The sequence below is a fragment of the Drosophila navojoa genome, chromosome 4 (genome assembly GCF_054131105.1).
Source record: "Drosophila navojoa isolate 15081-1374.11 chromosome 4, UAZ_NAV_1.0, whole genome shotgun sequence".
Taxonomy (NCBI): Eukaryota; Metazoa; Arthropoda; class Insecta; order Diptera; family Drosophilidae; genus Drosophila; species Drosophila navojoa.
The window spans coordinates 5,370,153-5,387,241 of NC_142892.1; the positions used below are offsets into that span (position 1 = coordinate 5,370,153).

At 39.6% G+C, this 17,089-nt stretch overlaps 2 protein-coding genes across 3 annotated transcripts in view; both read right to left on the reverse strand.

The window, feature by feature from the left end:
- Positions 1-12,871, reverse strand: part of LOC108651446 (uncharacterized) — a 43,958-nt gene extending 31,087 nt beyond the window's left edge. For both annotated transcript variants that reach the window (XM_018101164.3, XM_018101163.3), the window contains exon 1: positions 12,714-12,871. In XM_018101164.3, coding sequence (XP_017956653.1) covers positions 12,714-12,734 — 21 coding nt within the window. In that variant the 5' untranslated portion in view covers positions 12,735-12,871. The remainder of the gene's footprint in view (positions 1-12,713) is intronic.
- A 72-nt stretch (positions 12,872-12,943) lies between these two features.
- LOC108651448 (uncharacterized) overlaps positions 12,944-17,089 on the reverse strand; it is a 36,754-nt gene continuing 32,608 nt past the window's right edge. Inside the window, exons 2-4 of the mRNA XM_018101166.3 lie at positions 15,031-15,703; positions 14,341-14,979; positions 12,944-14,268 (exon numbers count right to left, since the gene is read on the reverse strand). Of these exons, the coding sequence (XP_017956655.1) occupies positions 13,480-14,268; positions 14,341-14,979; positions 15,031-15,597 (1,995 nt within the window). The 5' untranslated portion in view covers positions 15,598-15,703 and the 3' untranslated portion in view covers positions 12,944-13,479. The remainder of the gene's footprint in view (positions 14,269-14,340; positions 14,980-15,030; positions 15,704-17,089) is intronic.

The window sequence follows — 17,089 nt, forward strand, 5'->3', positions numbered from 1 at the left end:
CACTTCTGCTCTACGTATAGTTCCTTAAAAATATTCATACACTCCCCGACACATGTGTTTGTTATTTGTTCTCATGTTATACGAAGAATGAATGTCGGATATCATAAACGCCTTTGTGACATATAACACATCTTATCTCAGATACTCTAAGCTCTTATCTCTGGTGGTATTTGTTATCGTGACTGGATGATAAATGCGAGCCAGCCAAAGCAGACGAGGTAGGTCGAAAATCAGAGTGCAAACTGCGTTCATATGTGCTCAATGCCAAGACGGAGTGTTGTTGTAGTACGTGTGCATCTAATTGGATTAAGTTGACAGAAAACAAAAGCAACAACGAGGCAGAGAAAAGAGACAGAGACAGAGACAGAGGTAGTGGGAGAGGGAGAGGCAGAGACAGAGACAGCGACTGAGGCAAGCAGAATGCAGGCAGCTCAAAACTTTGTCTTTGGTTACAGTCGCAATTGCAAGAAGGCTCAGAGCGAGGGAGAGAGAGAGTGAGATGGAGTGAGAAGGAATGTGAGCGTGTGTGTGTGTGTGTGTGAGAGAGAGAGAGACAGCGAAGTCAAAGGACTTGCTTGTCATATATGAGGAGACGTTGGGTTCGTCGTTGTCTCAAACTCAAACCTAAAAACTGCAAAATGTACAGAAAATTTAATTAAAAAAGGATTTTCGGGTGCTGGCAAAAGTTACTTTGGCTTCGCTGCTGACTTGGCCCGCTCAAAAATTATGCTTCACATATACATACATGCATATACATATACATATATATGGAATACATATATAGATAAAGCAAATTGAATTTATAGTTCTCGATGTGGGCGTGGCAAATTGCCAGCGACAGGGCAGCAGCAATTAATTAATTTAGGCAGCGAGATTGCAGCAAGAATACGACTCAGCTGGAACAGTGGGTGTCCATGTGTGTATGTATGTGTGTGTGCATATACATATATGCAGTTATATTGCACATCTCTCAGGCCTTTGCTTGCATTTTAAATTGAGCTTTTTGTTTGGCTTTCATCATAAAATGGTTTTCATGTTTTACATTTTCTGCTGTGTTTTCATGTTGTCAGCGGGTTTCCCCTTGTTGTTGTTGTTGTTATTGTAGTTGTTGCTGTCTCTTTAGTTCTGTTTTGAATAATTTAGTAAATGTTTTCTGATTGCTTCATGGAATGCAAAAAGTTACATTAAATTGACATGTTATGCAAATTGGAAACAATTGAGAAATATGTTTTGGATATTTAACTTTTTTGTATCGTGTTAAAATGTATTTTTTTATTTTATTTTATTTTTTTTTTGTAATTATAATTGTAAATAAAATATATTTAAATATCATTGTATAATTCAAAAATAAATATTTAATTGATTTTATAATTAGAAACAAATATACATATGATTATGAATTTAATATGATAAATGCTGACAACAAATAGGAGTAAGATAATGGGGAATGCCTGACTAGAAAATACTGTAACTACAGTATAGAGCTGCTGTTCTTCTAGTAGCTTATACATATACATATACATACATATGTAAGCATAGATGAAGACGGAGAGATAGAAATACAAAACATGAGAACTACTTTGAATATCATCTAGAATATATTCTATATATATAAAGCAACCTCTGCCTATGGCACAGATTGTATTCCCATAATAAATTTCTCTTCAGTTACTTCTCAATTTGAAGGCAGTCGAATGAAAATATATAACAATTCACAAAAATAACCTAAATGCCCTTCAAGCACTATTTGCCTAAAGTTACTCTTCTCTCTGACTGAATTCAAATTTACTCCAGCCTTAATTTGTTAGCCGCCCAAAAGGAGCGCAACCACATCAATTAGCTGATGAGAAACGCGACACAGATTTGCAGCTCAACAATTGGTTCATCATTGTGATCTGGCTAAAGGGAAAGATAATGAAAAACTAAGACACAGGCATAAATCTTTTGCACGCTCAAATGCAGCTGAAAAGAAAATTTCGACTCGTTGTTGTTTTTCCCCCGTTGCCTTGCAGCTCATTTTTCACGCCAAAAAAACGAAGAGAAGAGAAGAGAAAAGAAAAACAAATTCGCAAAATGAGCACTGCGAAAACATTTGGATGGCAGGAGCGAACCCTTTTTATATGGTGCCAAAAGATTTTCTAATTGTCATCGTGCCTTAAACACAGCAGAAATTGTGAGTGGGGGCGGGCGGGGGCCACGCCTTACTCATGGTTGCATTTCACTTGGCTGTGCTTGGGGGACTTGTCATTATTTATTATATTCCTCAAGTCCTTTCATTACAAAATATTTTTGTCTTTCATTTGTTGCCTTTTGTGTGAGTGCGTGTGTGTGTGCGAGTGTGCGTGTGTGTGTGTGTGGGTTAAATTTGTCTTTGCATTTCTCGCATTCCAAGGCGAAACCTGCTTATTTACAGTTATTCAGTTATTTTTTTTGCTCACCAGCAGAAAAAGGCTTCAAGGAAAAATGTGAAAATGTAAAACGGAAGTTGCCATATGGAAAAGCTCGACGCACTCATCATTAACTAAGAGACTGACAGACAGACAGACAGACAGACAGAAGACGTCAGATAAAAGGAATCGACAGCAGTTACAGCTCAGCTCCGGCTCGTTTTCAGCCTCATTTGAGTGGATAATTAGAGAGGACCCACAGTGGACCCTCGAGAGTGTGCGCCGAGCCCAGCACATTTTGCGCTTGTGTTGTTTCAGTAACCAAAAACTTTCGTGCCCATAATCAATAAATGAATTTTGTAAACATCAATAGAGTTTCGCCTTGGTAAACAATATGCAGAGCTCTTAGAGGAGGCGGCGGTGGCAGTGGCGGTGGCTGTAGCTCGTGATGAATGGAAGGTCAATTGCGGTGACCCCAGCCAAAAGGGACCTGGGCTGCCACAGCGCTGACATTTAACACAAACGACGCGCGCCCGTCAATGCCAATGTGTTGTCAGTGCAGATGGATATGAGATGTGCCACAAGCAGGAGCAGGAGCAGGAGCCGGAGACATTGTCAGGCGGCAGGCAGTCAGCCAGGCAGGAGCTGTAGACACAAAATGGTGACGGAATGTTTATGCGAATGCTTGGGCACAAACATACGTGACATGCCTCAGCCACAGCCTCACTCTAGTCTGTGCTTAAGCAGCGGAAGCGTTGTGCAGCAGCCACTGACAGCCGTGAGACGCAACTGCCAGCCTGAAAGCAAACACGAGCAGGAGCAGGAGCAGTCGCTGTGTGCGACCGCGACAGGAAAAGAAGTTAACGCAACGCGGTGCCTTGCCAATTTGGATCTTTCAGCTGGAAAAATGGCTGGAAACTCTGGTATCGTCTGCTGACAGTTGTCGTCATATTTTTCAAGCGACAGCAACATTTGCGCACAGCAACTTCAAGTGTGTTTACGCACAGTGGTTAGAGAGTGTGCGAAATGTGTGTGCAAGTAATGGAGACGCTGCGAATGCTAACTAGGTTTTAGTTACACAAATGTGATTTATGTGTTTAGGGGGCAGAGCGAGAGTAGAAGCAGGCAGAAGGTGTCTTATTACGTATGTAATTACTTGTGATCCATATCCAAGTTGTCTACCGCTTTCACGTATTCTTTTATTTTCGCGGGTGGCAGAGGCATAGCAAAATGGAGAAGTGAGTTGATTATTTTGCCTAGTCATTCGTTTTATGTCTCTCTCCAGCTCTCTCGTTCGCTTTCTACACCTCTTACAGTCCCTAAATCTGCTTTCTCTCTCTCACTCTCTCTCTTTCTCATACACCCAATATCTCTCTCTCTCTTTATCTCTTTCTCCTATACACAATGTATCATACCCTCTATCTTCTTCCCACTGCTAATCTCTCCTCCATTCATTCTTCCACACTCAATCCTGGCTTATCTCTGCTTTATCTTTCTCTTATCCTCTCTCCCTCTCTTTCCTTTCAATTTTAAGTTCTTTATCTATAAGCAAAACTGTCTTATGGATTTATTTAACTATTTTTCTTTTCTCTGCTTCTTTTGTTCTTCTCACTTTCTTTCTCGCTCATAAAGTTCTAACTATTTATGTCAATATAAAACTGCCTTCTCTGCAGTTCTACTTGCTCCCTCTTATACACCCAGACTTACACTCTCTCTTTCTTTTATTATCATGATTAAGTTTATATGGTAGTAAAATACAAGTCCGTCCATCCGATTGGAGCCCGTTTTCTCCCAATCCTACGGTCTTCTACTTCTTATAGTTTTAGTTTTTGCATAGCGCTCTCTAAATATCTTTACCTTCTCCCTCTCTTTCTGTTTCTCCCTCTCTTGCTCGCGCTCTCTCTCTCTCTCTTATGAATATCAGAATTTCATAAAAAGTATGATTTCCCTATCATATGCCATATGTTATTTATAGATTTTTCTATTGAATCATCTCTAGATATTCGCCTCACAATGTCCTCATCTATCCATCAATAGGAAGCCTTTTAGTCACTGTTCTGTGTGACCTCTTCTAAAATACACGTATTATTGCATAAGTTCCATCAATGTGTAAGTGTGCGCATGCATAAGTGTGTGGGTATGTGTGTGTGTGTACGTACATTCTCTACTTTTTTTTGTGCTTTCTGCTGACACATTATGTTAATACATCGACGGTTTAACGCGGGCAAATATTGAACTTCAGCGATGGTTGTTGCTGTCAGCAAAGGGCACACACACACATGCACACTTTCACACTCAGACACACACACTCCAACAAATTAATGCATATTTTTGATAGCATTCGCAGGGCAAAACACAAAATGTCAAATACATAAAAGAGAGCAGCGAAAATGGAATCCCCAATATAAGAGTGTAAATCGAACCGCATTCAAAATGATTTCGTCAAAATTATTGAATAACATGCGGACTGTAAGCGGAAATCGATGACAGCCATTTTTGCAGTAAATTGACACAGCGCTACTGTAATTGCATTACCAAGTGTGTGCGTGTGAGAGAGAGAGGCATAGCATAAATGAAAGAGTGAGAAAGGCAACACATTCGCTAGCTATTTTTAGCGACATTTTCATTTAATTTGCTGCCCATGTTGCATTACTAAAGCAGAGAGTGAGAGAGAGAGAGGGAGACAGATAGCTAAGATAGTGAGTGAGAGGGAGATAGCTAAGCGCAGCTCTGCCTGCCGGTTTATGTTTTTCAATTACGCAAGCCGCAAAATTTGCAATTTAGATAACCTGTTTAGGGAGCGAACGTAATTTTTCCATCTTCTTTTTATATAGTCCGTGTGCAATTTACTAAATTGAGAGAGAGGCAGAGAGAGAGAGAGAGAGAGAGAGAGTGAGATAGACATAGCATAATGTTCTGCTTTAATCGTATGCGGGCCAAAATAAAGCCAATATTTAAATATTTGCGTGTGTTAATTCGATTTTATTGATTGGCGAAAAACCTAACGTGCCTTTTGACAAAATATTATGCCAAAATTTGCCAGTCATAGTTCAAACGGTTCTGGCAATTTGAAAAGCAATTTAAACTGCATTTTTGTTGGCCCAACAGAGGGTAGCATGCAAATGCACGACAAGTTTGTGTGGCGTGATTAAAACTGTATAAATTGTTAATAGTTGTCGATGGTTTTAATGGGCATACAAATAGATTAAAGAAATTTTGTTAAGGCCAGACTAAGTAGATAAGTAATATATGGCTTATGAGTGCAGTTATCGTAAAGTCTTTTGCAGTCTAAAGTTAAGTATAACAAGATTTCTTGTAAAATGGCACAGCTTTGTAGAGTCTTTAAATATGTGAAATGTTAGAGGTGTTCAGACCATTTAGCAATAGCAATTATTTACAATAACAATAAGTAATTATTTGCATTGGTTTTATGGATGTTGTTTGCTTTTGATATATGAAATCACTTAGCGAATAGCTGTATAAAGTAAACTCTGGTAGGTAATGCAGTCTGCTAATGTATAGGAATTTAGGTAATATAAAGTCTGAATTGAATTCTCTCGCTTCCTGTGCATAGAAGGCTATGGATTGGAGTTACTCTCGCTTATTTTGCAGCTCTATAAAGTCTACGGAAATGCACTAACAAGTGATACCACACTATATACTGATTCGAACAGATCTTACATATACATAAAAATATACGAGGTAGCTAATCAGGCTGCATAGTCAGGGTCTAAACAAGCTTTTCAAATAGCTTCGCTTTTATCTACCTCTTGCCGGGATCGTCATCATGCAAATATAATCAACATTAGCAAGTATAGAGAGAAAGAGAGAGAGAGAGAGAGAGAGAGAGAGAGAGAGAGAGAGAGAGAAAGAGAGAGAGACAGACAGAGAGAGAGAGAAATGCAAAATTGAATACCTATGTTCTCAGTTCTCCTAGCTCACTCAGACAGATCGAAATGCTAATTTAATTTGCTTACCCTTACCCCAAACACTTTTCTGTTTACAGCCAGCTGAACTGACTCCACTCTATTCATTTGGCCAAACCAGTTCATGGCAGCAAGAGCATTGCATATTCTACTCTCACAATTCGTACCATTCTCACGCATTTTCTATATACATACATATATTTCCCGTGGAATTTTCACATCAAAAATCGTATTTTTTCACCAGAATAATATATGTAGATATGTGTGTCTGTGTGTTAAATTTTATTTTGCGGAAATAAATGAAAATGGGTTTATAGAATATGGAATATGCGGAATATACCGAATTGAATTTGAGCATATGTGTGTGTGTGTGTGTGTGTGTATGGGAACCATGTGTTTATGTTTGCAAGCCAAGTCCCCTCGACATTCTTCCCGACCCACTTCAGCTATCGTCGTGAGTGGATACGTGTGCAGAGGCATGGAAAATCCGTGTGCAATGCCACTTGCCAGTCAGTGATTGCAGCGAATCCTATGTGGATGCAACATGGCGTATGATTAATGAAAACTCGTGTGCATGTGTGTGTGTGTGTGTGTGTGTGTACACAAGACTGAAACTGAATGCTGAAAGAGTATACAGCGCACATGGAGAAAACATGTGAGAAAGCTGATAAGGGAAACAAGCAGCCCGATGGCGGGGGCGGGGGCGTGGACTATGCAGAATCGATTAACAACAACGTTGATTGAATTTGCCACAAAATTGCGTTTTGAGTGGCTGCAATAGTAGCGGGAATACCACTGCCATTGACAGTGGCAGCAACAGGAAAAGGAATAGCGACAGCAGCAGGAGTAGCAGGAGCAGGAACAGGAGCAACAAACCATAACAATACGCCAATTTCCTTTTCTTGCTCTGCTCTGAGGGAAATACGAAATTTCGGCAAATAAATCGTAAAAAGTAAAAGTAATAAAATCAAGAAAATGAGAAAAGAAACAATGCGTGTGTGTGTGTGTGAAGAGGGCAAGCCCAATCACTCTTCCATTAGCCGAGCCTTCTCCACCTACAGTATGATTCGCGTCTTTTTTTGGCAAGATATATGTATGTGAATAGCACGAGCTAATAATAAAAGCTTCTCAGTGCGAAAAGCCAATTTTGAAGGTTTAATATAGCCATCGATGCATGGCTATAAATTGAACCAGATGAATATTCAATTTCCATCCGAGTTTTCCACGAGCAACAATTGCTGTAACATCTGGCTTGCCATAGCTAACGGCTGCTACTTGGGCAGTGTATATTAAATATAGCTTTCAGAAGCCGACAATCGGACGACTCGGGCGAATAGCGTGTGGAAACCGAAAACTGTGAAAGAGATAACAGTTAATGGCTGCACAGTTCGTATTGTGGAAGCAAAAGGAAAATCAACTAATGAAGCTTTAAGGCGGCGATAGGCACGACTGAGGAATACCCAGTAATGGCGGGGATTGTAGGTGAGCAAAAGGAACTGTAAAAGTGTAATTGAAGCTGTGTTAGGTTTAAAGATCCGCAAATGACATAAAGCATACAAACTCGACTATTGAATACTCTGCAAAAGCTGTAAAATAAAAATTAATCCATTAAGTTTAAATAAAGCTCTGTAATATTATAATTTTGAGTAACTTAAAGTTGACTGAAACCTATTCCTAGCTCTAACTAATTTAAGCACTATCAAGCTAAAATTCTCCATAAGCCAGAGCAGCGACTCAGCTAGTCTAAGCTACCCTACTAATTGCAGCCCACAATCAAGTTAATTATAGCAAGCAATAAAAAAAAAAATCTATTTACTCAGCTGTGAGCTAGTAAAAATTTGCTAGAGCTGCAGCAAGAGTTATAATAAAAGCTCTCTAGTTTATATGTAACTCTGTGTAAAACAAAAATATTGATTGGAAGCCATTTTGAAAGGTTTCTTAAAGTTGTCTGCTTAGCACAGATTTTGCTACGGTTATAAAAATAAAACTTTTCAGTTAATTTTCAAGGCAAAATAAAGTTGGCAAAAAAAATAGAAGAAGAAGACAAAGAAATATATGTATTTGGTCAGGTATGAGACGGAGATAAAGCTAACAAGAAACCAATGTAAAAGCAATTTACAAGCCTTTTACGAATGGGCAAAAGGAAAGTCATTTAAAGTTCGCTACAAATACACATATATAAATGTATATGTATGTGTGTATGTATGTATGATATGGCAGCAGAAAGCCCCTATTTATGCCACAAAGAATCTTACCCACACAGACACACACACACAGACACACACGGACAGCCGAGCATAAAGAAATGCTGAATATAGTTTCGTTTCGTCCATTCGAAGGAAATGAGCAAGACATTGAGTCACCTCTTGACTGTGTGGGTGTGGATGACTGTGTGTGTGTGTGTGTGTGTGTATAATGGGGTGTTGTGCCAAGAGTGTGAGCAAAAGCAATCAAAATACACACACACACACACACACAAACACATGCACACGCTCAGAGACAAAGACAAAGATAAACAGAGGCAGACAAGCAAAATATTGGCTTTGCTAGCCGCTGAAAAAAAGAAGAGAAAAAGAAAAAAAAAAGAAGAAAAACGGGAAAGGAAGCAGAAGCAATGCGCTGGGAGCTGGAGCAGGTGTCTGCTAGTCTGTGGTGTATTTGGCGTTTTATGAGCGCTCAAATGTATGCAACAATAAATTAAATCAAAACAGTTAAATTTGACCTTGGCCAGGGCAGAGGCGACGCCGCTCGAGCAGCTCAAATGACACGTTTGGCGGTCACTTAATGCCAATTGCCGGAGCTGAATGCGGGGGCCATGAACTTTGCAGCTGTGTGCGTGCGTGTGTGCGTGTGTGTGTGTGTGTGAGCGTGTCAAGGCAGGAATACATAGCACTGTCCCATGACGCCGCATGTGTGCATCAGGACAAACAAGCATAACGAAGCCAAGCTTGAATGGCATTATCCTTGGGGATGCTGCAGCTGAGGCGTTGCATACACGTTGCCAGGCGACTCACAACGGAAGCACTTTATTATGCCGCCAAATTGAAATAATATGCAACAACAACAACAACAACATCAACAGGGGAAAACAATTTAGTAAAGGATGCAGTGCGTCCATTGTGCACATCCGCAGGTCATGCCCACGCCTCGTGTCACGTGTCGCAGCAGCAGCTGCATATTGTTTGACATTTACTTTTGTATTTGTGTTACTTTATTTTTTTAATGTTTTTTGCACACAGAACATGAAATGAGCCCCGGCACTGGGCTGGACGGGACAGCAGGGCAGCATCATTAACATTATGTAAGCAGTGGCAGCCGGCGACACTGACAGCCAAGCAGCTACCCACAGCATAAATACGCATCTGTTGTGTGTGTGAGTGTGTATTTGTGAGTGTTGCTAACCTCTGAAGTTGTAATTTATGCTCGAGCTACAATGCTGCACAAAAAGCAGGAAGCTTCGCACGTAACAGCCACAGCTACAACAACAAGACATTCGAGTGTGCTTGTGTACGTGTGTGTGTGTGTGTGCGTGTGTGTGTGTGTGTGCGCTTCGTTAGTTAGCCCATGCACCGTTACAAATCGGCTTGCTATATGCTATACATAAAACATGATGTCCATAATTCATAGGCATTCCAATTATTTTCTTAGTTAACCATGCAAGCAAGCAATAAATTTCATTGGAAGAGCTATATATAAACACATATATGTATATATTGTTAAAGGTATAAGGTGGTTGGATATTGATAAGATAAAGACTTAATTATAAGTGAATATAGAGAGGGAATATGGAAGACCGAGCGAATGCGTAAGCTAGAGAAAATCTTTCAAAAATAAGTCTTAAGAGTAAATCTTTATTTTAATAATGTATATTTCCATCCTTATGTTTCCATTTGATCAAATATTAGTTTAATATTGATGTAAGGCAGTTAGAACTTTCAAGTCTTAGTAAATTATATCTTACAGCAACAGAGAAAAGTCTAGTTCCTTGTATAAAAACTTTAGATATTAAATATATATAAAAATATGTATGTATATAGTCGTATATTAATAAAGTTGCATATATAACTTAATAAGATTTGTTTCTTCTAAGCGTTCAAGGATAAGCATGAGCAGAACAACATACTATGAGAGAGCTTCTGTTTATCCAGAACAACCATAGATAGGATAGATATATACAAAGTATATATTCACTTCGCGAAAACACTCCACAGAATTAAATATTCATTTTAAATGAAACACATCCAGTATATACAAAAGGCATATGCAAATCAAACGAGTTTTCCTAGTTTTATTGTAGCAGAAAAAAGTATAGCATACTTTTCAGCTGAACTCAGACTGAACATTTAAATAAATTTGAGCTAAATCTCAAAACTTTTCACTCGCAAGAAACGCTTACAAAAGGCATGTTAAGCTGCTACCAAGGCTGAGCTGAGTTCTATTTAAATACAAAAAACCTAACCAATTAGATAATTAAATGAAAACTAAATCTTAAACAAAATGTGAGAAAAGTTCGTTTGCTTATTAGCTTAGCCTTGTGGTAAACAATATAAGCAATTTAATGGAATGAGATGGGAGATGAGGGGATTTATTTCCCAGCTTGTTTTTCTGTTTGACCAGACTCAAGCCAGAGCAAAAGCGAACTGAAATTATATTAAAAGCCAGGATAAGACAGCGTTGGCCATAAACGCTTCAAAATGTTGTTCTTTTCGCTCAACTTTAATGTCGAAAGAGGAAGTTGCCTTCCGTTCGTTAAGCTCATCAGTTACATACACATACATACATATATATGTGTTAATATATATATATTTATTATATATAGGAGCAGTCACCTGGCAGCGCGACGCAGCTCAGCAAAAACTTTTGACCAAACTGCATCAGCGAAGTTCTTATAAAGTCTATAAAACGTAATGACTCGCGCTACATGCGCGCCAGAAATATGCAACAAAAGTTTTTCTCTGACTTTCAAGGCAAGAATCTTACGCGTCACATAAAAGCGAACAAGAAGAAGAAGAAGTAGCTGAAGAAGAAGAAAAGGAAAATGCCACATAAGCCAACTGCCAGTTGAAGCTGGGACAACATTTACATAAAATTAAGATACAATTAGAGAATTAAAGCCACGCAAAGTGAAAACTTGTGTCGTGAATGCCTTTTTATTAAACTGAAATATGGAAATAGGGTATGCGTGGGTTGGGGGATGCCAAATGGGGCCAGCTAGACGGGTTGCTGTAACAAAATGTCAAATCGCAGACAAGCAAATGCAAATGCACGATTGATTCAAAGTACAGTGAGGTCATCATTGAGAGAACAATGGTTGATAGAGCAGTCAGTCAGTATAAAGTGGTTCAAGTGTACAGAATGCATATTAAATATGTCCATGTCTATATAATTTAGTCGCTTTAAAGCACAAAAACCTTTTGTTTTTAGTCAAAAACCCCATTTAAGTGCAATTTGAAGGGCATATCCTTTACTAGTAAATAAAAACATAAATTTTAAGTGTACTTTGCCATAAAATATGTCCGCATTGAATCATAAAACAAAAGCTATATTAAGCAACAACAAGCTCAGAGCAAGGATTTTTTGATATATCATACAACTTTTTATGCACGCACGTTATTAAAAATGAGTATAAAAACTGTTTGGAAAGTAAACTTCTCAAATAGTTGGAAACTGCAAAAGTTTAAGCCGGCTAAAGGTATTTGGACTTCATATGCGAGCCCTCACTGTAAATGCAAACGGAATTTGCATGCAGTGTCGCGTCTAGCGCGTGTGACTGAGTGAGTGTGTGTGCGTGTGTATGCGTGTTTGAATTTCAATTCGCTGACAAAATGACAGCTATTTATATTTGTCGCTGAATACGTATGAAAGTGAGCGAGTAAGTCTGAGTCTGAGTCTCAGTCTGGCTGTGGCACTTGCCCAAGCTGATGTACAGATTAGAAATTAATCGAATTTCGCTGTCAAATCGAGGCAATATCAGCCAAACAGGAAGTGCCAGCGTCGCCGTTGGCATGGCAATGCAAAACAGTCAGCCGCATGCCAATACACAAACACATACATACACATGCACACAAAGAGAATCATAAAGGGAGAGAGAGAGAGAGAGAGCGAGCGTAAGTTGGTTACACCTACACACGTACACGTACACGCACACACACAGTCACAGACAAAGAGCTAGCCAGCCAGACAGAGAGACAGAAAGACAGAGCGACAGGCAGACAGCTAGTCGGCACTGACACTGAATGTTACGCAGTTGTCGGCAATGGCTACCGTTAAAAATACCGTAACATTGCCGCACTGACTGATTGACTCTCCGCACACAAACAAAAATAACAAAAAGAAATACAAAGAAAATATAAAATTACATAAATTTACTCAAGTTACGTTGCGTCTTCTTTTTACTCACCTGTTCCACTGTTGTCGACATTTTGATTGCGCTTTCTTTGGCTTTGCTGCTGTTGTTGCCCCTTTGCGTCTTCTTCTTTATGTTTTTCTTATTTCTTTAACCACTGTGCTCACAACGGTTCGTTGTTGTTATTGCTGTTGCTGTTACACACACACACCGCACATTTTCTTGCTGTTGTTGTTGTTGTTCTGCTGTTGCTATTTTACGCAGAATTTTGATGTTACACTCGATTTGTAGTTTTTATTTATTTTTACTTTATTTTTATTTTTTTTTTTTAGAATAACACAATATTTAATTTTGCGTATTTGTCGCGACGGCAAGCAATTGCTGCTCCTGCTGCTGCTGGCGACGGGGTTGTGCTGCTAAAATCAACTAAAAGTATTTTTTTCTACGTCCGCAGGATAATATCCTGCATTGGAGTTACTCTGTTAAATGACTGCCTTCTCTGTTAAACGGTGGAGCTTTTGCGCATGTTGAGCGAATTTGCGCTTACGTTCCTCCCACTGCGCTTACGTAGTTCATTTCTCTTACAACTTTGGCGCTTCTAGCTCGTTTGAGTTTTTACGTTAGTCCATTTATGCTTACGTTACGTTATAAAGTTAAATTTTTGCTTATGGCAATAGTTTTTCAAAAATTCATATCTTGTTTTTTTTTTTTTTATTTGTATTAAAATATATATCAAATTCACTTCTTTGTATTATTGTAGTAACAAATACCTTTAGTTTACAGCTATCACTTGAAATTGTGGCCACATACTGCTGCAGCATTAAGACGAAACAACTGGCTCATCTTCGCCCAGAAAATCGTTAATATAGTTCAGCCAATCGGTGACATCCTCAAAACGCATTACTTCTAGCAGAATGCGTCGCAGATATCGCAGTTGTCGTATATCGTTTCCATAACGCTCAGCCATTGTGCTTATGCTGATCCTAGCCACTGGGAGATTCACCTTGGGCCTGGCCAAAATCACTTTTGCGTTGATACGCTGCTTCCAAGTGTGCGCCTCCTTCTGCATCTCATCGAGCATAAAGATTTTGCCAACATCGTCAGTAACCAGACCCGCGGGCGTGGCCAGCGGACTGCTTGTTCTCGCCTGCAGCTGCTGGACAGGTGTTTTGGTTTTTATGTACTTCCAACAGGCTTGCAAATCAAACCAGTTGCAATAATCCTGCAGCGCATTGAGCATGATCTTAAGGTAATCCTCTCTAGAGAGCTGTTCGTTGTCTGCCTCATCGATGGTGCTGCGTGGCCTGTACTTGAGCCAACGCTTTAGCTTCAGTTCCTCGCACAGCTTTTCCGGCCCAAATGCTGCATCGGAATAGTAGAATAATCTCAGAAAATTGTCCGCAAATTCCCAACGCACATAGGGCTGACTCAGCTGCGAAATGATGCGTATATAAGTGGTGAGATCCGAGGGATTTTCTACTTTGAATAATTTAAAGAACTCCGCTATGAGGCAGCGTGTCTGAGGACCCAAATTGGGATATATTAACGAATTGTTGGCATACTCCAGCTCTGCTGTGTTACTTGCCTCCATGAGCAGCGAGATAAAGCGCTGCAATGATGAAATCATACAAGAAACTTTAGTTAATGTCATTCCTGTACATAATATATGTGGTACACCTACCTCTAGAATACTTAAACGATCGGCATACAAGGACTTAGCTGCTGCACGACTATACACACGCAGCAACTGCTGGGTTAACTTCGTTAATCTCTTGTCCTTCTCTATGCCAAAGACGATGAACACAAATGGCTTGGAGTCCTCTTGAAAGATCTCGGGCTCCGATTGCTGCAGACGATTATGATCTAGCCACGCTAAGAATTCCCGTTCCAATACCCAGCAAATCATGTCCAAAGCATCGCAGAGACGCGCCAGCTGCACAGCTGAGGACATGGCCTTAAACTCGTCCACCCACTGCTTGCCGCTCTGCCAGTCGTAGTCCTGGACATGGCGCTCAAATATATCATCGGGGCTTAATTTTGAACTATCCTCAGCCTCATAGTCATGAACGAATTGCTCGGAGTAGGGCGTTAGCTGGCACAATTCTGTTTCGCTGCATTTGCCTAGGCAATCCTCAAATAAATCCAATAGCAGCTGCAGCTTCTGTGGATTGTCGCTCGTAGCTCCCAGGAAATTTAAATAATATGGACGCAATGCGGTCCAACAGGGAGGAAATGCATCCACTAGCAAATAATAGATCCGTATAACATTTCTATATATGCCGTTCAGCTCTTCGAGGGTCAAACTCTTTGTGCTGAGTACCTAGAAGTAAAGAGAATTAACGTAAGAAAAATCTCTTGACAATTGACATACCATAATCATATCGAGGAGTCGATCGAACACCGCTTCATCTGGATAAACTGACTGCAGCGCCATCGTTTCCAACATATCCAAATACGTATCATAATGCTGCCTATAGAGATTATTGCGCAGCTCTTGAGCTATACCAATATCGGGTGCATCGGGCAGCATGGCACAGCGATGTCGGCTGACGCATTGGCTCGTATTGTGCAGGCATTTGGGCACACAAGCACTCGGCAATCGCCGTTCGCTCTTCATATACAAATTTGAGATGATGACGCGCAGATTCCATTTTAAATTGTGCTTAGATATGGGTTCGTTTGGCGGACGTCTGATTGGTGCAATTACTGTGGATTTATCATCATCTGTGCACGGCTCTTGCTTTAGCGCTTTGTCGTCTTCCTCTTCAGCTGATTCTACCATTTCGCTGTCTGCATCGTAAACTGCGTCTTGCGCTATTTTCACTGTTGAAGCATGTTTCTCTGTTTCATTGCCAGTTGAATGGCTCGCAACTTCATCGTTTACATCAATCTCATCAGTTTGCATTACGGTATCACAATTGTTTGGCGATAATGACATCTTTGTTAAATGTAAACAAAAATCTTTTGCAGAAATTGCTAGCCGGTTTCTGAGCGATAGGTACAAGTCATCGACTTATCGATAGGTTGAAGGCATGTATGCAGCTCTACAAATTATATGGAAATAAATAACTTATTTAAACTCGAGATTAATAATGTGTAAGGTTGCATTTTATTATCAATGCATTCATTGTTCATGATATTTATTTACTTCATAATTAATAAATTAAAATTAACATGCTGTTGCTGCAAATCCGCTCGAATTGTGGCGGCTCTGAACAGCCACACTTTACAGCACTGTTAACAATAACAGACCATCGTCAAATAAGCGCGCGCAATTTCAAACTGGTATTCTATGCACTCACACTCGGAGTCTCAGCAAAACTATTTAATAAACATAAAATGCAAATTAATATCGGACCACCTGTTGCCTGCCAGCAGAACTAAACCTATGCATATATTACATGTCAAGAAAAACATGGAAGCTAATGTCGTGCACAAACAACCAGCAAAAATGAAAAGAAGAAAAACTCAACCAAATTTAGAATTTAAATATAGCAATTAGGCTGATTTATGCAGCCCGTTTGCAACTAACATTAATTGCCGCTAAAAACAAGTGCCCCAATGTCCATTCGAGCCTGAGAATTGTGGCGCCGCGCGCACACACACACAGGCATACAGATATCAACACATTTGAATACGTATGTAAATTTTTAGTACAAAACCAAAGTCGAGCATGTGAAAACTGAATTTCCACGAAAAGTTGGTGCTGCTGCGGCTGCGGCTGCTGCTGCATGCAGTCGATGCAATTAGCCAATGCTTTTTTTGGCTCCGATTCGATTTGGTATTTTAAGACAGCGTTGTGCCCAAATTCGACTACGAAAAAAGCAGCCCCCGCAGACGTTATTAACTCGCATATCTCTTGTCTTATATTTCTCTACTTCTCTTTTATTTTATTTTGTTTGTTTTTTCTTCTTTTTTTTCGTTTTAGAGTTAGTTAAGTAATGAATCGCCTTAAATGTCAATTAAACTGTTGCTTTAATCAACGCCAATTATTTGTTCTTCGTTATAATGGAAGCACTTATAAGTCAACCAGTTAATTGCGTTGTTATTAAGCGTTTGCTCGCTTGCCTTTTGGCTATCCTTTATTTATTTAATTGCTTTGGTTATTATCGCATCGATCTATCAAAATTGCGTACACAAAGATATATTTGCAATTTACAATTTGCATGCAAATTGAAGCTTTAATTAAGTTATTGAACATTGAAAATGAAAATCTGCGGCGTGGGCAGAGCTCTTGGGGCTCGTTCGGCTCGGAAAGTTGACTACGCATAATTATCGTCGTTCTGAATAGGTGCAGCTCATACACAAATTCTTGGCTAAAGGCAGGCGAGTTGGGTAAGACTAATAGAGTTGAATAGAGTGAAATATTTATAGAACTCAGGTGGAGCAACTCTATTGAGCTGATATACATTAGTAAAATAATAAAATAT